General features: G+C 29.9%; 1 protein-coding gene across 5 annotated transcripts in view; it reads right to left on the bottom strand.

Moving 5' to 3' along the window:
• LOC136971774 (uncharacterized) overlaps positions 1–21,917 on the bottom strand; it is a 37,970-nt gene that overhangs the window by 3,001 nt on the left and 13,052 nt on the right. The window contains exon 1 of one of the 5 annotated variants that reach the window (XM_067266271.1): positions 20,807–21,079. The exons of 1 other annotated variant lie outside the window; for it this stretch is intronic. Coding sequence is in view for 1 of the 4 variants with exons in the window: in XM_067266269.1 (XP_067122370.1) it covers positions 10,503–10,530 (28 nt within the window). In the remaining 3 variants the exon portion in view is untranslated. Of the gene's footprint in view, positions 1–6,139; positions 6,438–6,497; positions 6,615–10,502; positions 10,689–20,806; positions 21,080–21,917 lie in introns of those variants that run through there. 3 more of the 5 variants (XM_067266269.1, XM_067266273.1, XM_067266272.1) reach the window with 3 other exon arrangements.

The raw sequence follows: 21,917 nt of genomic DNA, 5'->3' as shown, positions 1-21,917 counted from the left end.
TAACGTATTAAAATGTCTAATAAAACTGTCTGTATATTCAAACACTTAATAATAATAATTAACGAAGCGTTTAAAGTGGCAGTTGAGTATTTGATTTACAGACCCATCTCCATTTTTACGACACTTTCAAAAGGAAGTGATAACTACTATTACTTTTGACGCAGTTAGGAAATCTAAGAAGTTGATTAAATTTGGTTTGCTGTGGATCACGTTCTCTCGAGTGTCATAAATTCCCTCTTTACGTCATCCCTGAGCTAATTTTATCCGGTTATAATTGTTTATTAATGGATAATTAGATTTTGAAAGATAGAAAGTCGTTTTTAAACTAGAAACTTTTACTGATAAGAAATTGAATTACATCGGAGTAACCGGAATTATTTTCTAACTTAATAATAAAAAGAAAAAAAAGTGTTGTTGTTGCCCGAAGTTCATGAAGTGAAATACAAAGCCCGGAAGGCAGGGATAACACAGTATCTACTTGAGGCCAGTGTAGATGGCATCTTCTTCGATATATATATATATAAAGAAGAGCTACCTTTTCGTAAACTGCAGCTGAAGAACTATCATTCGTCGTCTGTCTGAACCATCTGTAAGCAAGCAAACCCAAACACTATCGACCAAACCCGGACTGGGTCGTTGACCTACGAACTAAGAGAACATGCCGTCTATCGTTAGTAAACTGCTATGTGCGGATATGTTACACCATAAACTGGAAGAACGACTCAGGTAAAAATGATAAACTCCACGGATAGATAACGTTCGTTGGAAGGGGTAGAAAGTAATGTCGCATAGAGCGAGCGCCTCCTCATCGATCGATTCTATCGCGAGTGACCATAACATAAACCTTTCTATACTTATAGTATATAGATTTCCAATACGTACATTAGTGTGTCTACACAACAACTAAGTCGGAAATATATATACGAAACGGGCAAACTGCCAGTAACTGGCTTCTTAAGAAAGATGGCATCAACCGAGTTACGCCCTCCATGAATATTTCACATTCGGTAGAAAGGAGGACTTCATTCCGGCATTATAGGAATAAAAAATATTAAATATATATATATATGTGTGTGATCATTCAACGGAAACTTTTTATTTTAAACACCTTTTTTACCGTATATCGGGTTACGATATTTATAATACCACCATCACGATACATCAAACGTAGAGATTCGCCTTTATAAGAATGTAAAATTTTGACCCGGTTTCCAATAACATACATGAAACTCCAACAATTCTGGGCTGAAGTGATAACACAAACGACAGAACTCCCTGTCAAGAATAAATTTCATATCTATAATATATATATTTATGATTATATACACAATATATAACACACAGTTACACGAATAAATGTAGAAATTATAACGTTCTTTATCGATAAAAAATGTTTAAAATAATTAAATATAACACTTTATAATCAATAAACGTGACTTTAATATACATTAACATTGTTTCCTGTGTTTATTAATGTGTGTTGACACTAACACGTGGCCATTAAACACATGTTTAGTCTATTAAGCCTATTAAAATTTGGAGAAAACAGAAAATGCATTCAATTAATATTTAATAGCGTATTATAATCGCACATGTGATAAAATCTGTGCTGTCGTTTATCATTATTATTTTTTTAAATTTTAGATTATAATCTTTAATATTTTTCAAATTTATTATTTTATTATAGAATGCTGAGACGAATTGCATTAATTAATTATAGAAGTATTTGTCTCGAGAGAGGACGAATGTCAAATGATTATAGTAAGCAATTATTATAATCCGAAAGCGCTTAGTAAACTATAAAATTATATTATTAAAACAGAAATTAATACTAAAGTAGCCATTTAATTTTTCGTTGTTTTAAAGGGTGATTTGATTTTGCTAGAATTTATTAATAAGGGATGTAGAGAGGGAAAGAGCTGAATTTTTCCCTGAAAACTTTGGGGTTATAATGGTTCCTATTCCTATAAAATGATATTTTTACTTTAAAAAAATCATAAAAATCCTTAATACTACATTTTATTAATAGAGAAACATTATACTTATTTCATCTGTTCAAGAAAATGATAAAGGGACCTCGCACGTCATCATGCTCTCGGGGCCCTAGCTCTAAATATAGGCATTGCTTAGGAAGGCCCACAGTGATTGAGTGTATAAAAACCATTGAACAACGATAATTATTCTCGGGTTCGATCCTTCCGGGTTTCCTTCACGTCTGTAACACGTAAATAGTTCCCATAGAAACTCCTCCCTCCTTGGCAGATAGCCATAACGTTGAGTTTCCGTATTCTATCAAACACGAACCATCGGTTAGGACCCACACGCATTAAAGGCCCCATACAGACTACGCATCTAGAGTGCTGCGAATAAATAAAAGTACAAATTTTTAAATGTTCCTGAACTTGATAGGGCTTCCTACTTAAGGCCCCTCAAGCTGTACGAGAATTGACCGACTGAATTAAAAGTAAAATTATTTATTAAATAAAAACCACCAATAAACTTTTATAACTGTATAGGCTAATATTTGAATACTAACATAAAATTAAAGGTTATTTGGCAATTAAATCGATGAAATACGAGAAAATAAATAGTATCACAGCATAGAAAAGTGTACGTAATTGCATTATTTTATTAATTTATTTAATTCCTTTAATATAGCTGTAAACAGAATTTTTCAATAATATTCCAAGTTATCGAGCACTTCACCTACTTTAACTAGAACAAACAAGTTAATAAATAAAGAGGCAAAAACTTCTTTTTCTTCCATTTAAGTGTTTACAAAATGTAAATTTTCTTGAAACATTTTCAAAAAACAACAAATAAAGAATATTTAATCAGAAACGTGAATTAAATACTGTTTATTTCCTCCTTTTTGACTAGATTTTCCTGTTATAATTTTCGTTTTTATGGGTAGACTCCTGTTGTAATTTCCGTTCCCAAGACCTTATAACGTCTGGGGAGACTCACCTGACATTTTGATCTGTTGAGGTGTCTGTTTCAACGCTTGCGAGTGGGGGAATTTAACCTTTAAAAACAGTAGAAACACGTATATTTTTTAAATCGATTTTATTTAATATTTTTTGCTTTAAATCAAACGTATTTAATTGTGATAACGTTTCTACATTCTTCACCTGTACATTGCAGCTGAACCAGTTCTACCCGTCACCTATGTAAAACTCGAAATCGTGGCATCAACACAGATTCATGACATCTATTCCGTAAACAAACGAAAGTCATTTTCTTTATCTAAGAAGGCAATTTTCATAATTAAAAATGCTTCTGCGGCTGGCCTTAAAGGAGAAAATTAAGAAAAGAATGCTTACTATAAAACAAAGAAAGAATCTGTAGAATAATAGAGTCTTTTTCTGTGTGTGTGTGGGGGGGGAAGCTTGTTTTCGCTAAATCACGTGAAAATGACGTCAGACCAAGACTGAAATTGGTGAATGATGTCACGCTTGAAAACGCGTGAGGGGGAGGATGTTAGCTGACGTATTTCACGGTAGTTAGTTACAGAATTCTTTGGTCAAGAAGCTGCTATTCAAGTTGAATGAATTTCATTGTTGGAAAAAGTCTCCGTGATTAGCAAAATACTTGCCTTTGGGTAGCATCCGTATCTTTTATTGTATAACCGTCCTTTCTCGAAAGTGAAACTTTTCAAAGTGAACTCGACCAAGCGAACGAATTTCTTGAATTGTCTACTTAAAATTTTAATAACAGCTACTGTAATTATTCCTCGAGTTTTTAAGACGTTAGCCTTCCCTCTCCACTTAATTTTATCATTGCCAAATCCCATTCATTCCGAGTGAAAAAGAAAAGGAAAGAAATTTGATTGTTTATTATCTTCAGTTCTGAACAAGAAATTAATTAGGTATTACTTTATCACGAGTAAAAAAATGCAATTTAATTCGCACGAATATCTACTGCTGTTTCTTCCAGAAAGTAAGATTTAGAAGAGGGGGGAAAAATATAATTTTTTTAAAAATATTTAATATAAAAATTTATTACGGAAAATATGCAAATTTTCCAGATATTGTTAATGAAAATTTATATATTTACCTAATATCTGAATTATACAAAAATACAGTATCTATTATGTATAAGACGTTTTTTAAAATCAGCAGTTTGTTTATGGGAGGAAAAGAGGAAAAAAAAATTGATAAAAATACTCGAAAAGAAACTGAAAAATCAGCAAAAATATAATATTGACCATGTTTTCAAGTGAATATTTTTTGCCAAATTCTCGTCTACTTATTTAAAAAAGTATCAAAACTCTAATTTAAAATCGATTAATTGTTACCTTGTTTATTGTAATTCTGTCTGTCATAAACGTCATCGAACCAACTTTGTCACCCCACGTAATTAAATTCTAATTTATAATCTCATCGTAGACTATTTAATAACAAGAATAAGATATAAGAGAAGAGAATTAGTACATAAACTCGAGTACAAGTTGTACAAAAAAAAATAAACAAGCTCATGTAGGTTAGTATCCCATTTATTTGTCATTAAATGGCGTAATTTGTATGTAAAAATTGGATTCAAAATAGAAAACAACTGTCGACCGTTTAAGTTTCTTAATTATTCTAGTATATAGTTCCTTAATCCTGATGATAATCGTTAATATTAGTTGCGGATACTTTAAATAAGATACACGAATAGACAATTTTCCGAACAATTTAAGTCCGGAAAGATTAAATTTAGACCAAATGAGGAAAAAACTTTACGAAAGAATAAAAGTTCAAGGATAAATAAAAGTTATTTCCAGTAGTAGAAAAGTTTACATAGAGTATTTTTGAACTCTGTAATACAATATAGTGTAGTAAACAAGTTATACTTTATGTATATGAAGAATTCTTGATGAAGAGAATGGCTTAACAATTCACTATATGACACGCTACGAGAACACGTATAAGTGTGGGTTGTAATGAGGTAATTCTATTAAGATTATAGTTAATATCTCACGCATTTGTAAGAAAATGATTTTATTAACGGGATCAAACAATATTAAATAACTTTAATCGTAGAATCAAGGCCGTACAAAGCTATAATTAAATTTCATTCGATCAAGCTGCACGTTTTCTATTTATATAAACGATCTATAACTTTTATTCTGTATGCCAGTTTATAAATATAACATATGATAGCATTTTTGTTAGAATGATCTATTTCGGTTATCTATCATCTATTTAAAGTATATACTTCAGGCTTGTTTTAAATAGATTTATAGATTTCTACATCGGAAAAAAGATATACTCAAGATAGATTATATCTTCAATGTAGGGCTCTGGCTTTTTCTTTGTAAAATAAATAAAATTTTGGCCTTACTTTTGGATTAAAAGAAGAATCTAGCTATTATAGAACATTTCATATAAAAAATTATGTTATAATTTCTATAAATATAACTGTGACGATACAGGAGATAGTACGACACTGAACTCTGTAAGCAGCCTTCGTTATTCTTTGCAAGGTTGAAGGTTGACAGTTGCCATGACGTATTATCAAAAAACACGAGACGTGAAAGATTTACTAAATGTTAGGGCAAACAACCTGCACAAAAGAAAAGACGATGCTTAAAGTTACACAATAAAAATTGCTACATGACCTTTTTATTCTCAACTTATCAATTCGGTAAAATCATAATAAAAATGCCAACTATGTTATATAAATAGGTTACAACTATATTTACTATATTTTTATCTATTTTAGTACTTATGTTTGACAACGAGCTTGTTTTTTTTTTCTTCTTCTTTTTTCTTTCACTAAATCGCTGGCCGCTTCTATTCCTGTTGTAGTGTTATCCAACAGATCAATGTAACCGAAATAACTCATTGTCAGGAAATGCAAACTAGATTAATATTAATTTCTATTATCGAATTTTTACGCTAGATATCTCTATTAATTTTCTATACAATTAAGTAGTATTTTGGCCGATCTGCAGCAACTTAAACGTGGAAGAATGCGTAAAGAAATTTCCGGAGCGGATCCCTTTCATCTGTATTAATTTGCATATTTACATTGGTTCGGTGGGTATTAGAATTTGTACTTTAAAACCAATTTCTGTATGTTAAAATTTAGTATCCCTGGAGGTTATTTGGGTGGTTATAGAAAGCATACAAGTAGCTATCGTCTATAGACATACCGCGCTTGGAATTCGTCAGATCGTTGGCGCCTTATTCAATACTCTTCGGTCTACGAAACGGCCTTCTCACAATAGAATACCCCTACGAGTTACACGGAGAGATTGAATGAGCTAAGGTATGCGTCACACCCGCAGGGGTTTAAATATAAGAAGGGTGAACGGTCGACAAATCCTTCTAGGAATCATAAAAGCACCCTATGGTACCGGTCATAAACTCCGAAAATAATAATTGTTTTTAAGTAGTGAAAAACATACAAAGCTCATTTATCTTCCATTTAAGTTGTATAATTTCGTCTAGAAAAAAAAAAAAGTCGATTATGTTAGAAGAAAAATGAAAATAAAATAAAAAGAATCCTACCTAGTTCATCATTATCTTTCTAGGTTAAGAAATGCCGTGTTTAAAACCGAATAAATGCATTCTGCTTCGTTTCCTCTACGAATAAACCTCCATTTTCATTCTTTATCTTAAATTTCACTCGAAAAATAAAAAGTTTTCCTAGGATACAAGTCATAAAAAATGCTTTATTATGTGTTAAAATTAAAATGGAATGTCAAGTAGGCGAGTTTAAAAAAAAGAGAGAGAGAGAGAGAGAGAAACGTTAACGAAACTCAAATAATAAAGAAAGTAGTAAAGTTTATTAATTTAAAATTTACTTTCTTATACATTTAACTCTTAAAATAATTCCTTAAAAGCTGTTTGAACTCATAAAAAAATATACAGTCAAATAAAAGTGAAAACGCAATTTAGAACAAGGAAAAACTAAGTGTTTGAACTGAATGTAGCCACTTTGTTCAAACAGGCCCTTAAAAAATGGAAAGGAAAAAGAATCCTAAAAAATTCAAATAACCTTCTAACAAAGCTTAAAATAAACAAAATACAAGACAGAAGTATAATAGTTTAATTATTTTAATTAGATTATTATGTCAGGCACGTAAATTTAAGAAAATTTGACAGTAGTGGAAAATTATATGAGACGAAACGAACTTTGTGTTTCTTAAAATAAAAATATTAAATTAGAAAATTCTATAAAGAATTTCTAAATTAAGAAAACTGATAGGGCAACGTCACACCTCGAAAATTTCGTCCAAATATATTATTATACTTGATATTACTTTCTATGTAAACAGTAATTATCTCGCGAAAAATAAGGCGTTGAATTATTTATTTATCTTTTTTTTATAAAAAAAAAATGTAATTAAAAGTAGAAATTTATAACGAAATATTTCTTAAAAATTCTTCTATTTTTATTAGAAAATTTCCGAAAAATATTGATGAAAAATTCGTAATTTTAACATACGGAAACTTTATAGTTTGATAGGTTAAATAAGCTTTGAAATTAATTAGAGAAAAGAGCAAGTACGCATTTCTCGATTGGTTGACATAAATTTAATTAAAGCATTTCATTTTTTAAAGTAAGGTTCTATTTATTAAAGTTCCAGAACTTAAATTTTTAAATAAAATTCTCTCTATTTCGATTAATAACCCTCGTATTATTTAAATAAAAGACCAGAGTTGGATCTAGAAGGGAAGAGACACCTTAAGATTTTCTTCTATTGCTAACGGGAACTTCATTATTTCTTTAAATTGACGATTATATTTTAATATTTTCGTTATTAATTTTCAATTTTGCACATTTATTTTAAGTAATTATCGTTTTATTTCGTTACGCGAATTAATTAAAAATCGCTCACCCTCCCCGGATTGATTCTTGGATTCTCTGTTTGAAAGGTTTATAAACAAGTTTAGAGTATATTTAAATGAAAGAAAAGAACATTTTAAAAAAATAAAAATATAATATATCCGAGTAAATATCTTGCAGATCGCATTTCAATCGATTTACAGTCACGACTAAAGCATCCATTTTTATTCATTTACAAGTCCTAACAGCTGTTCCCCAAAATCGCAATTGTTACGACCTAAATGCTTCTTGGCAGGTGCATTCTTTCTCTTCAATGAATATTAGATTCGATTTAGTGTAATCTTACAATATTATCTACCATCCTTTTTCTTGTAAATTTACGAATTGCGTGGCTGTAGCGAATTTCCCCTTTACAGGAAACATTTGGTTCTATGAGATCGAGTAGTAAAAGTCGAGTTTTAAAAAAAATCTCAGCGATTTCTCATTAACAGAAAAGCGAAAAACTAATTATGTTTGTATGGAGAAACGAGGAAGAGATTTTAAAAAAAATAAAGAAAGAAAGAAAGAAAAATCAAGAGGCGTACGTAGGATTGTTTGAAAATGTCAAAGGCGGAAAAGTCCGGTCTTTGGAAGTAGGACGATGATTACATAGGTCAAAGTTCACCAGACGTAAAGAGTGACACGACATTCGGTTTATAGGTTATGCGATATGCCGACTTTTCTTTTACTTATTGTTTTGCATAACGACGTAACGTCGAATAGAGAAAGCTTGCTGTGAGCTGGAAACCGGCATCTGTAATATTCTCACGACTAAGGAAGGGCTCAACCGATAATCAAAGCTTACTTCCACTCTCCTGCTTTCAGAATTCCGACGTTAAAACGTTTTAAAAGAATTTAATAAACGTTAAAAAAAAAAGTTACCATTCGAAAGTAAATCGTTTATTTATCAAGTAAATAAAAATATTACTAAGATTTAACCTCATTTTCGATCATCCATAACGGCACAGATTCATGGGTAGGACTAAATGCAGGAGCGTTGGGCCAAAATGTAGACCAAGGTTAACCTGTGCTGAAGTAAAATTTCTCGAGCCATAACGAGGGCAAAATATTTTTTTATTTTTTATTGACAGTAGGAATGATTGATTTAGCAATAAATTATAGTAAGAATCTCATTCAAATTTCTAACTAGATTCTAAAGGTGAAAATAAACGGATGATTTCACTCCAAATCTAAAATATTTTAATGCTAATTCGGATAATGGCTTTCCTTTCTACGCATCCTTGGTCTTTTATTCGATTTAACTTTTTATTCTTATACAAATTTAAGTCTGAAACTCTTCAAGATCTTGGCCAAAAAGTTAAAACCGGATCTAAAGTAATTACTCATCCTTTACAGACAAAAAAATAAAGCCATTCTTTGAAGTACAGTACGTGTCATATCCATTTCCGATACTTTTCACTTTTAGATGTAGTTAAGTGATTTCTAATTATTCATATATCAACTGTCTTAAGATATTCCGTCAACAGAGAAATTAATTTAAAATCCATTATGGCTGCAGCAACCAACCATCTGACTAAGTATTTACTACACTTTTACATTATTTTTTTCCCCCCAATTAAAGTCACGGTTCATTAAAATCCCTACAACTTCCACGAGAAATTCATGAACCACTACCAAAAATAAACATGTTAATGATTTCTTAATTTTCTAAAGTATTTTTCAAGACAATAAAGAAGTTGCAGATTATCTCATGTCGTAACAAAAACTAGATATATTTTTTATATATTTACATACATAATAATAAATTTAAAAAAAAAATGGATTTAAAATGCATAAAAGTATAGGCTTTTAATTGTATTTATATGTATAAATCTCTGTTTAATTGTTAAAATAGTGAAACACAACCCGGAAAAGTAGTAGTGAAATGATGTATCGCCCATAAAGTTAAAAAGCACAAACAATTAACGTTCTTTACTACCAAGCCCAAACATCCCCCCTTCTCTCTCTCTCTTTCTCCATCTTTTTCTCCCTCTCTGGTTCCTAACCACAACAAATTTCCTAAAATTTGTTCGAATGTTTCGTGACTGAGCATAAAAGATGGCATTGAACGACCTTGGTCTAACCTGTTCTACTTGTATATATACTCTTATGTTTATACGAAAATATTCCCCGACTTAAGAAAATAAAATCTCAAAAATACAATTAAAATAAAGAACAAAAGAAATATATAAATTTCTCTTAATTTTAAACGTTTAATAAACTTTTTTTAATTTTTTAATAAATAAGTATAGCCGAGTGGGTTTAATCTTGGAATTTAATTACAACACGTCGTATTTGATTGATTACTCGATAAACATTCGAAGCTCTTCTATTAAAATGATAATCAAAAATTCAAAAATTTAAATTGCTTTAAAAATATTAACGCCGATTGGTCGATTTAACAATGAAAATGACATCACGGCTGAACTAGCCAATTATGATCGATAACGGTATATTTATAAAAAACACATACAGCAATTATTATATTTACTTTATAAATGATTTTAATTTATAGATTTTTAATATTATAAATCTTATAAAAACCCCTAAATATCTTATAATCGAATGTACGCTTTAGAGAGTGGTTTATGCAGTCATACAGCTAACCCTAACCGGTAATAGGGAATAGAAGATAACGCTTGTAAGCGATTGTTTTTTGAGATAAAAATAAAGCTATAATTTACCTTTAGTTTGTAACTGAGCGGAAACCATGTCAACTTTTCCATCGAGACGATCTCAGAATGAGAGAAGCACATTTTAGCAGCCGACAAAGACCGACCACCATTCTCGATCCTGATTGGTCGAACGGAAGTCGTCAAACCTGACAGGTGGGATGGTCTTATTCAGAGCACGAGGGGTGACTCACACCAGGGAATATTCCCCAAACAAAGGGAATTTCGAGATTCGTTTTTGGGCGTATTTTAACAATAAAAAATTTCATCAATTTTAAAATATTCGAATAATTTTATTATTATTATTAATATCGACGTAAAGTGTAATTACGTAAGAGAAATTATAAAGGCTAGTTTTAATCATTTCTCATTTATCATTTGGATCGAGTGCTACTTAACTCAATTACTAAATTTATTTAATTGCATCAACACATTTCGTCACAAAATACGTGATTTGAATTGTTGAGATGCGTCAAACGGACGATACTCTGTCAGCCAGATGTCGCCACTATAATTTGTGTCGGCATTCAATCCGTACGAATAATTCCTTCGCTTGCGCTTTACTATCTCTTCTAATTATTAAGGAATTACGCTAATGACTTCTAATCTGTTCATCTGCTTTGCATTATCTTCACTCTAAAACACCCTAACACGGATATTGATCCCCAACCGCCGCGAAAATCATTAATATAAATTCTCCGATCGAACCTAATACGACAACGATAAAAGTTCGATTTAAATGGGAAGAAAGTTCATTTTAAATAATTCCAAACACATTTTTATCGTTATAAAAATGAGATTTTTGTAGTGATACGTCAGAATTTTACGTTACGCTACGACGATTTATCTATCCCGCTGTGATTTCTGTGATAGGAAGAGATGAATTATTAAGATGTCATGAATATGAAACTACGTTATTTATCATAAAGTAGAAGTGGAAGAAAGAAAAAAAAAAGAATTTATTAATTAAATATTACTTTAAAAATTTACACAGATCTGTTGATAGTTTATCATCTCCAATCTTTTATCTGTTTTTTAAATTGGTTAAACGTGCTTATCTATGGAAAGAGTTTTATATAGGTTATTAGGTCTGGGTTAGAAACTTAGACCTAATTGTATATTGTTTTTAATATCGTTTATATCCTGTAGAACTGAATGCGAGTTTATAAAAAAAGGAAAAACTATGTTAAACTTTATTTTTTTTTAAACAGGATACATTTTGATTGAACCCCTGAGATCTAAGCAATTTACGTGTTCTGAAGTGAGTATTGGGTCCTAAACAGTTTATGTATAGAAACTTGCCAACACTTCTCATTGATGGCTACGATCCAATTGTTATTTTTCTTTTCTTTTCCAGCTTATCTTTTATTTTCCTTAGATGCAAGCTTTCTCCATCTAGTTTTCCAGATGGAAAACCTTGCTAAAATGGCATTTTTATTTATTTATTTTTTTTTTCTTTCTTTCTTTACTAAGAAAAAGTGATTCTATATAATTTCAATTTTACTTGTTTTAATGTTATCTAGAATATTTAAAAAAATAAAAAAATATATATATATATATATAAATATAAGTTTTATATCTTTCTTTTTTCTAGTTTCATAAATGCATTTGATAATTTAAAAAACACAAGTAATGAAAAATTTGGTAATAAAAAAAAGTAATTACATCAGCAAATAATAGTAAATAATAAGAAATAAAAAAAAATAAATTAAAATATTATGAGTTTTCAAAGGAGGAAAAAAAAGCATAAATGATGTAGTAAAGTAGAAAATACATTTCTTTTTACTTATTTTCTGTAGCATTTCTACCGTTTTTTTAAATTTTATTATTATTTTTCTTAAAAAGATTCGCAAATTTTACGACTTTCTAGCACAATAGAATTGCATTTGTATTTTATTTATTCATTTATTTTTTTTTTCTGTAATAACAATAGACAAATTTTTCTTTATATATTATTATTATTACTATTATTATTATTATTATATAAAATAAAAGAAAATAGAAATCTAGTTCACTAAGAGTTTTTACTTTTTTCTATTTAAGTTTACTGTACTTAACTCAGTAGCTAATTTCTATCTGCTAGGAAAGATAACATTGCTCCTGGCAGAAATACACTTAAAACAAAATTTCCCCACCATTTTGGTTGTTATGGTAACCAAACCGATGGTCACGTCCCTCCAATTGTACCTAATCTGCCAAATAGTTTCCAACGCTTTCTATAATTCTAATTTTAAAAATTTAATTTATAACTACAGTATATTATTCGATTTCCTCGGAAAAATATTCTATTCGAAAATTACAGGTTAAAAGACCTGTATTTAAAATAGCATTAGTCTTTCCTTTAGTAATTATTGTATCCGTATGTAATTGTATTGTATGTACTGTACTTTAAGAGAACGTGATAAAAATTGCATGCGATTTTCATCCTGTTCCGTGAAGAAGAGTGATGCAATAAGACATCTGTTTAGGATAAATGATTTCTTACAAAAGCACTACAATTATCTCGATGATAATTTGTCGGAATTTATATTAAAATAAATTATACTTTTTTCGGCGGTGATTTTTACGAATAGAGTAAAATCTTTTCTAGAATACGCTCGATTATATCTTGTTAACATGCATCGAAGCATATCGATCTGCTCCGTTCTGCCCATAGATTAACTTGGTAATTGTTAATTTATCTTCCTGCCAAAAAGAAATCCTTAATATTATAAATGTTGTAACTTTTGTACACTAATTTAGTATATGGATAGAAAATCTAAATAGTGATTTACTGCTTACTCTTATATCAATTTACAGTTTACACACCTAATAATTTGTAATTAGTAAACTACTATTTAATTTCCGTTTATATACTTTAAGATTTAAAAAGAATTGTTGTATTTACAGTATATACAGAGCGTTTTACTGAAAAATTATATCCAAAATAATGATAATGGAAACATACAGATAGATCTATAGTATATAAATTTTTAATTAAGCATAATTTAAACTATGAGACATTTCTTTTATAATTTATCCTGAATTTTATATACCAAATAACGATTCTTGGGTGGAGTCTTCCGCATACCAACACACACATCACGTGTATCACAACTTAGGTACGATCTTCGTTTAATGAATATTTTACAGGATTACAAAAATACGATTTGAATTCCTACAGCATCCCATAATTAGTAAATGCTACACTTATTATCTAAAACGATTTTTTTGGCTTTCACACGGGGCGAGATCGTTCGAGGAATTTCTGTAAAGCGAAACACTAGATTTTCATTAGTTGGACCCTCTCCATATAAAAGAAAAGATTGTAGAATAATTATTTGCTAAGTTACGTCATATATTAACATCCATGGCGTGTTTATTAACGGATTCCAGTTTCCGTTTCAATTATTTCCGGCCGGAAAGAAGAATAAGGAAACAGGGTATATAGTATTTGTTGTTATGGTAGAACATCGTTGACACCCTTTCGTATCAATCGGTTTTTAACGTCACGCCACGTACAATCAACCGTTTGCATCTCGTAAGCGACACGAGGTGTCTTTTCAAGTAGAGGAATTACACACTTTGCTATTCATGACAAAACAACGGAAGCTTTTCAGTTTACGGTTCTTGATACGGACCAACAACCGAAGCAAGATGGCGACCGATAACTTCATCCGTTTTTCCAATTCACTATACGCTTGCTTCGTCCTGTTGTAAAATGCTATTTTGGTAACTATAGCATTTAGATTTTGATCTGTATATCCGATAAAAAAATTTTTAATATCTTCTCTGCTTGTCTGCTTGTTGCTAAACAACTGCCGACAATAAATATTCTACTTTTATTTATTGTCGTATATAATAAACAAATCATTCAAATTTTAAAAATATAATTAGAGAAACATTAAATAGTTACTACGGTGTTTAAATTTTAATTAGGATATATAAATTTAAATAATTATATTGTTTTCCGTTGCTTAACAACTATTTGTAACAAACATTCCGGTTCATGATTGTACTCAGACAAGGACAGGAAGACACGTATTGGGACGACTCCCCCGGTCTCGGAAGGCCTGTGGTGAGGGCCTCTTTTAGAGGCTCTATCGGGGTCGGATAATCAAGCTACGAGAGTTGTATCGAAGGCCTCACACTATTGTTATTATTATTATTTTATGGAGCAGGAAATGCCTTAAAGTTACATATCTAAATCCCGACTACGGATCTCATCATAATATTTTTCAGAGGTTCCCTTTTATGTTTTTGATGTTATATTGCAAAACAATTAAATAATGATAAATATGAAATTCTATTTTTAAATCTTGTAAACAGAATAATATTACCAAATTATATTAATTCATTTATAGGCAATGACATTTCGACGTAGCCTACCCCTAAAAGTCGATCATTTTAACCGTTTTACTTTAATAATTCATAAAAATGTATTATGTAATCTGTAAATATTAGCATAAAACTTACTTCAAAAACAAATATTATCATATTTGTCCACACTTTATAGCCTATATATTAAATCAAACACGTTTTCAACGTATTAAATCCAACCAAAATCATATAAACACGTTTATAACAGTGATATTGCTCTTGCTATTTTTAAATTAAAGGTTATAAAGTATATTTGTAAAAATAAAAATAATGATTAATTAATAAAATTAGTTTTGTAATAATAAATTTGACTTTTATTATAATAATTATTATTTATTAAGTCATTAAAACAAGAATTAATTATAAATATTCGGTTAATGTTACCTATGGTTCCAAGATGGCAGCTCGTCTGATTACAGCAAGGAAACAATGGGGACGCACGTTCTAACCTAACCTATTCTAATAATTTTGTTGGTAATAATTATGGTAATTTATTAGAATAGGTTAGATTAGAACGTGCGTCCCCACTGTTTCCCTTCTTCTATTTGCTGGAATCAGAGACGAGCCGCCATCTTGGAACCATAGGTAACATTAACCAAATATTCTTATATTGTGGGTGCGTTATACAAAGCGTAAAAAAGGCAATTGCCTGGGGCCCCTAATTCAAATTTGCCAGGTCCCCATGAAGTTATAATGCTCGACTGAACCATTATGGGTGTTATTAAAAGAGCCCATAAGGCAAAAAGAGTAAAAATTGTATATTCAGCCATCTTATATCTACCGAAAGTGAATATTCCAACAACACAATTACTGAATTAGAATAATATAATTAATGAATTAAACATAATTAAATAAAATATTAAAGACTCTTTAACAAATTATTAATTAGAAGCGTTGTCATGGAATATTAATTAAACCTTCTAAATATTAAATGAAACACTGACTTGATATAACAAAAGCAATATATAGAAACAATGTTATCAAACCCGTCCGAATTACATCTGTCACAATATTGTAAGGATTAAATTTGAAATGGTTCACTCTCGGTTCTGAAGGCAATATTAATGCCACCAACGATATCACAAGTTATGTCACATTCAACTAATATTAAAGCTTAACAAAGGCAAATCTTGTGAGCGATACGAAAATGAAAATTTGATTAAGTTTAACTTGAAGGAATTATACGTAAAAACGTTCCAACAAAGTCGCATTTCTTTATCGATTTACAAGGTTGGAAGATTTCTGTTTGTAAATTACAAAGATAACTTAAGTAGATTTATTATTAATTAAGATTTTGCATTATTTAATTGTTTATAAAACTGCCTAGGCAATTATATAATCGTGTGAATCGATTTACATTTAAGCTACTTGGCTAATGGTAAGTTCTTAAAAGTTAAAACTTGAATAAATATCGTTCCAAGAGTTTGGAGGATTTCAATAATATTTAGCCAACTGGTTCCTGTCCAAATGTTCTACATTAAGAAGCGTGGGGAGAGGAAAAAAAAGGCATCGAATTTTGAACGAAAATCGGATAAAATCTGAAGAGTCAATGTACTTTTAACATCATTTTCAATTATATTAATGCTAGACAATTATGATTAGGACCAATCATTATTATCCGAGTAGAATTAATAGCCAAATTAGCTTTCCTTAATAAGAATAAAATGCGGTTTTGCTAAATTTAGCTACAGAACAAGAGGGAACACCCAAATAACAACTGATTCTTGCCAAAATCGTTTATCATTCCTTAAATTATTTCATCACCCTCTGATTAAATACAACAACAGAAATCAAACTTTTACAAATCGAATATAAGAAGTGCTAAATTAAATTAAATTATTTTAATTAACAGATTAAACATTGGACGAAATAGTTAAGACGTCGGTCTATGGCTCTGGGGAATCCCGAATCGAATCCGAGCTGCCTGTTTCCAATATATCAGGCCCTTCCCTCACCTCCACTGTGGGCCTGGCTCTCGAAAGCTCTCTTATTGCCTATTAAATAGAAAAATTTTTAAAAAGCAGATTAAATATTGACATAAATGTATATATTAAGTAGCCATTTTCTTCTTGTATAGCAAGAAGTCCATCCTAAAGGAACGAAGAAGTAATAAACTTGGGACCTTGTAATGGATGTTTGACAGGCTTTTATATTGCCAGTTCGAAAAATATTTACTTTTTGATGTATTTCTTTTATTCTGTAAAGCATTATACGAAGATGAAAGGCATTAATTATAATAAGAGAAGCCTGTCAAGCAAGTTAGCTTGAATTTTATGGGATAATGTGAGATTATAGCTCTTATTAATGAATAGTTTGTTGTCAAGGTGGATTTTATGCTTTGAATTGTAATAAAGTATGAAAGTGGTTATAGATATTTTGCTCGATGGCTAATAATAAGATAATAGTAGCTAATTATCGGTATTAAACTAAATTATATATTCTACTTAAGTGTTAAATCATCCGAAGTGGATTGTTATGAATAAAATATTTTATTGAATAGTTTTAATTCGCGATGAAAGTCTTTTAGAAAATTAATTACTTCACATGTAATCTGATTACAATTAAGGAAATATTTAAATTTATAAAGTGAAATTAAACCATTCAAAGCTTCAAAAAAGCTAAAGTAATTGTTAATTTATACATTAAAAATGATTATAAAAGTAATTAATGTTTATGTAATTGTTTTTTATAAGTCTAATTTTGTCTATAACAGTTTCGGTAGTTAGTAAGATCATTACATTCTAATTTAATTAAGCGTGTCTTGGATGCTCTGGGATACAGAGCTGTCAGTCAATAAACATTTCCAATAGCCATGACTTCTGTCTGCAGAACCTTCTACTTTATTAGAACCTGTTTATAGCATGAGAGCAGCTTTAACTTCCATACAACTCATGCCTAAATATTACTTGTACATTTTATATTAATAATTTATTACTTATTTTTAATTAGATGTTTAAATCTATATTATGCCAATCAAGTTCAAATATTCTGAATTTCTCCAAAAGTAATGGTTTTATATATAAAAATATAACTAAATTATTAACCTGTATAATTATACCTATATAAGATACTATAATTGATATATTCTACTGTATATTTATATTTAATCTTAGAAAAATATAGATATTTTCTGGTATTTTATATAAAAAACTTTATTATTTTTCTACACAGAAGCTATTAAGTTATATAGCTAAAAGAATCAATTCTGAATTACAATGAAACTAAACACTACAGCATACTAAAATATAAAAAAAGTATTGTTTTTTTCCTATATCAGACAGTATAAACAAAGCATTACTTTAATATATATTAAAGATATACTCGAGTGTTTTGAGAATTGTATCGTAGAAACTAATTTATAAAAGCAACACCAATTTCAACCATTTTTATAGTCCCGACTTTAATAGTTTTGTTTGGAAGCAGCAACTAACAATACAAATAGTTGAAATAATATCAATTTTTATCCTTTTTTGTTGTACTTTATGAACTTTTTCCAACCAATTCTCTAGAGGGGAGGAATATTTTTCTTGTTTTCCATTCTATTTCATGGTAGAATACGCCTTATATATATTATAAAGTTGTCTAAAATACAAAGGAAATAATTGTAGAAGTTAAGAAACATCTTTTGCAAAATAAATTGTAAGAATAAATGTATCAAATAGCAAAAAAATTCGTCACATCTCCATCACTCGAGGGTTTAGCGTTACGAGGCGGAAACAAACACGCCACAGGAAACACATTTCGGAGGAATTAAATATCAAGAAAAAGGTATTACGTAGCATAACGAAGCGCATAAAACGATATAAAACATTAATGAAACTAGACAGCTATTAAGTCTTTAAGTAAAAGCGAAGAATTTAAAATTATTACATTCCCCCTTCCCTGAAAACCTTTAACACCATTCATTCTTAATAATTTACGTGTATACAGGAACACACAATTTGCATAAATGCACGAATAATAATAACATATTCATCCATGTGATAAATTATCTTAGAAGGGAATCTCGATAATTGTTATATTGTAAATTTTTATAAATTATATATTAAGAAGGAAATTAAGTAAATTTTTTTTTTTCTTCTTCTTCTTCGGTTTGTAGCTTATTCCAAATTAAAAATTGATCGCCGACGTCATTTATTAACGATGGAGGAAGATAGGAGACTTCTATTAGAAGATAAAGAGATATCACGCTAAATCCCGAGAGTGTGCCAATAATATAAAACGAAGCCAACCCAAACCAGAACACTTGTTATATTCTAAAACATTGATCTTCTGAAGCCAGTGAAGGATGAAGATATTCTCAGCATAGTTTGCTCTACCATTAATGATTAATTGTCTATAAAGAAGATAGAAAAAGACAGTTCGATTTCTCTTCCATTCAGATGCATCCTTTCCATCGTGTTAACTTCGTATAGAATTTTTAGATAAATTATAATTATCGTTTCGTAAACTCTGAAATTTTTTTATGGCTGGATGGAGATTAAAGCATCAATCTACACCTTGGGATCGAATCCGGGCCATCAAAAATAGCAGGAATTTTTGCAACAAGAGAGGATACATACATCCAAGTGGACTTTCTAAGGAAAACTGGACCCTATTTAGGTGTTAGGCACGTGAAGAAAACTAGAAAACTTCACGTTGGTGAGGTGCGAACTCACCACCAGTGTTTTTATCCATTCGGTTACTGGTTTGCCGGATATTTCGGACCCCATTCTTCACTACTCCCCATTGTGGGCCTGGCTGAATCTATAATGGACACGGGAAAAACGTCCTCTTGATGTCCTTAGGGTGAAAGGAGTGTAAAAAAAAATAAAACCTATAAAGTTTTAATTTTATTATATTTTTTAAAATAAAATTTATTAGAGTTTTAGTTTTTAATATATGATGATTTCTTGGAAATTCGATTCAATAAAACTATATTCTTCTACTTCCTATTCTTCATCGAAAACATAAAAGTTCCAATCTCAGTGTCCATTCTAGCAGCTAGGCTATAAATTTCCTAAATTCTCTCTCTCTCTCTTTTCTCTATTGAGTCAAAAGAGCCAATATCAGTTACTTTCAAATTGTAAGATGAAAGAAATTCAAACTGACAATCGGGACGAACTAAATATAATTACAGAACACCCCGACAGCATGATTCACTCTCGTTTCCATAGCAGAAGAGGACTAGAGTAATGAGAAAATGATACCAAAACCTCAAAAATTTCTTCAATTTTCGAGCCATAATATATTAAATCATAAGATTTTTATCCTAATCTTATAGTGTATTAAACAGTCAAACCTCCCGTAACGACCATTTTTCCAGAAAACATTTAATAAAAACAACCTCCAAACAACGGCCAATTTCACGTTCCCGTCAGCGGCCGTTGTTCACAGGTTCGAAATTAATTAAAAACGATTCCATTTCTGTATAAGAAATTAATCTTTATCGGCAAAATATTAAGAATTGGCCTTACAGAGGCTGACGGAGCGATTCGTTACTAAGGTGAATTAATTCAATCACACTACGAACAATTTCCTTCCTCGGATATAACGCTGTAGTTCTGTTTAGTTACATCTGAGACACGTGTAATTTACTGAAACTTTAATTAATCAAGCATGACTTAAAACAGATATTACTGGACTGCTTAGTCAATTTATATTCTCGCATCCACTTTAATAATTAATTTGCTACTTCGTGCAAATTCCCAAGTGTGTGTAGTACTTATTATTATCATTATTATCATTCTTAAAAACTCCAATTAATTATTAATATTTTGGCTTTTACATCGGAACTTTGTTTCTAATCCGAGTTTTCAGTTGAAAGCCTCGTAAAAAATTTAAAATGTGTTCCTTTTAAAAATTTCAACGGTCTTTTAGATAGAAACTGTATCACGAACAAACAAACAAACAGAACAGACACAGAAAAAAATGCACTGAAAGTTTTGAAACGATCCATTTGTGTCCTATTTCCTTACCTTTGTGAATAGTAAAATGCTTGAAAATTAATCCTCTTTTTAAGAATAGATTTATTTTCTTTTATTTTATTATTATTTCTTTCTTTCTTTCTTTTTTTCTCCTCTAGATATTTGATACGAGCCGTTTCAAGTGCAGCTTTCTATTCTGACTTTTAAATCCAAATCGACTTCGGGATTGAAAACTCTTATGGGAGATGGAAGAAAACATATTCTGATATTACAATTCGTGTTCTGTGCCAGATTTTCTCGTTTTCCAATATTCTCTGCCAGTTTCTTCCCGCAATTGAAATTCGTATAGATCTTAGTATTCAAGCTTGATAAAGACATGATTTTGCGCATGAAGTAGAACGTATAATAATGAAAAATTCACGATTAACTGCATCGTTTTTTTGGAAAAAATAATATCTTTTTCTGCTTATTTTTATATATTTTCCTTCTTAATTACTAGCTCTAATTTACAGAAGAGTAACTAAGGTTTTGCCCTGGAGTAATCTTTGGGAGGATGATGTATAAAGTAATGATAAAGAAAGTTTTCTGTTTATTTATTTATAATACATTTATTAAAGTTTAAATTCTCTAATAGATCCAACACCCACATCGTAACTACACGCAGCTAATTTACTAAGTAGAGACAAAAAAAAATGTGTGTTTTTAAAGCTGTTAATGATAAATAAAACCTTATCAAATTGGATTTTTATGCAGAAAAGACATTCTTTTTTCTTTAAAAAAAAAGCAATTAACGAAATTTTATTTTTAATTCTTACCAAATTGTCTGAAAGATATTAATCTTAAGATTGTCTACACGAAATGTTACCCCGGAGATTCGGATATTTTTCTTTTTTTTTCTTCGAGTTCTTAATGAAATATTCTAATCAAGAATTTTCATCTAATTATATACGTATGAATATTTGACAAATATAAATTTGGTAGTAAAGAAGTCGAAACTCCATTAGGTGATCCGTTAATAGAGTTTCGAACGTTATTCTCAAGAGTCACAATCCATTAATACTGTGTTGGAAATGTTAGTCAACATGTAGATTAAGTAATGTTTCTCCATAAATAAAAGAGAAATATATTATTACATTTGTATTATGAAGTAGCAAAGTTATAG

This window comes from Centruroides vittatus, unplaced genomic scaffold, assembly GCF_030686945.1.
Source record: "Centruroides vittatus isolate TY-2023 unplaced genomic scaffold, ASM3068694v2 contig_272, whole genome shotgun sequence".
Classification (NCBI taxonomy): domain Eukaryota; kingdom Metazoa; phylum Arthropoda; class Arachnida; order Scorpiones; family Buthidae; genus Centruroides; species Centruroides vittatus.
The sequence above is the reverse complement of the archived record's forward strand: the minus strand, read 5'-3'. Positions and strand labels throughout refer to the sequence as shown.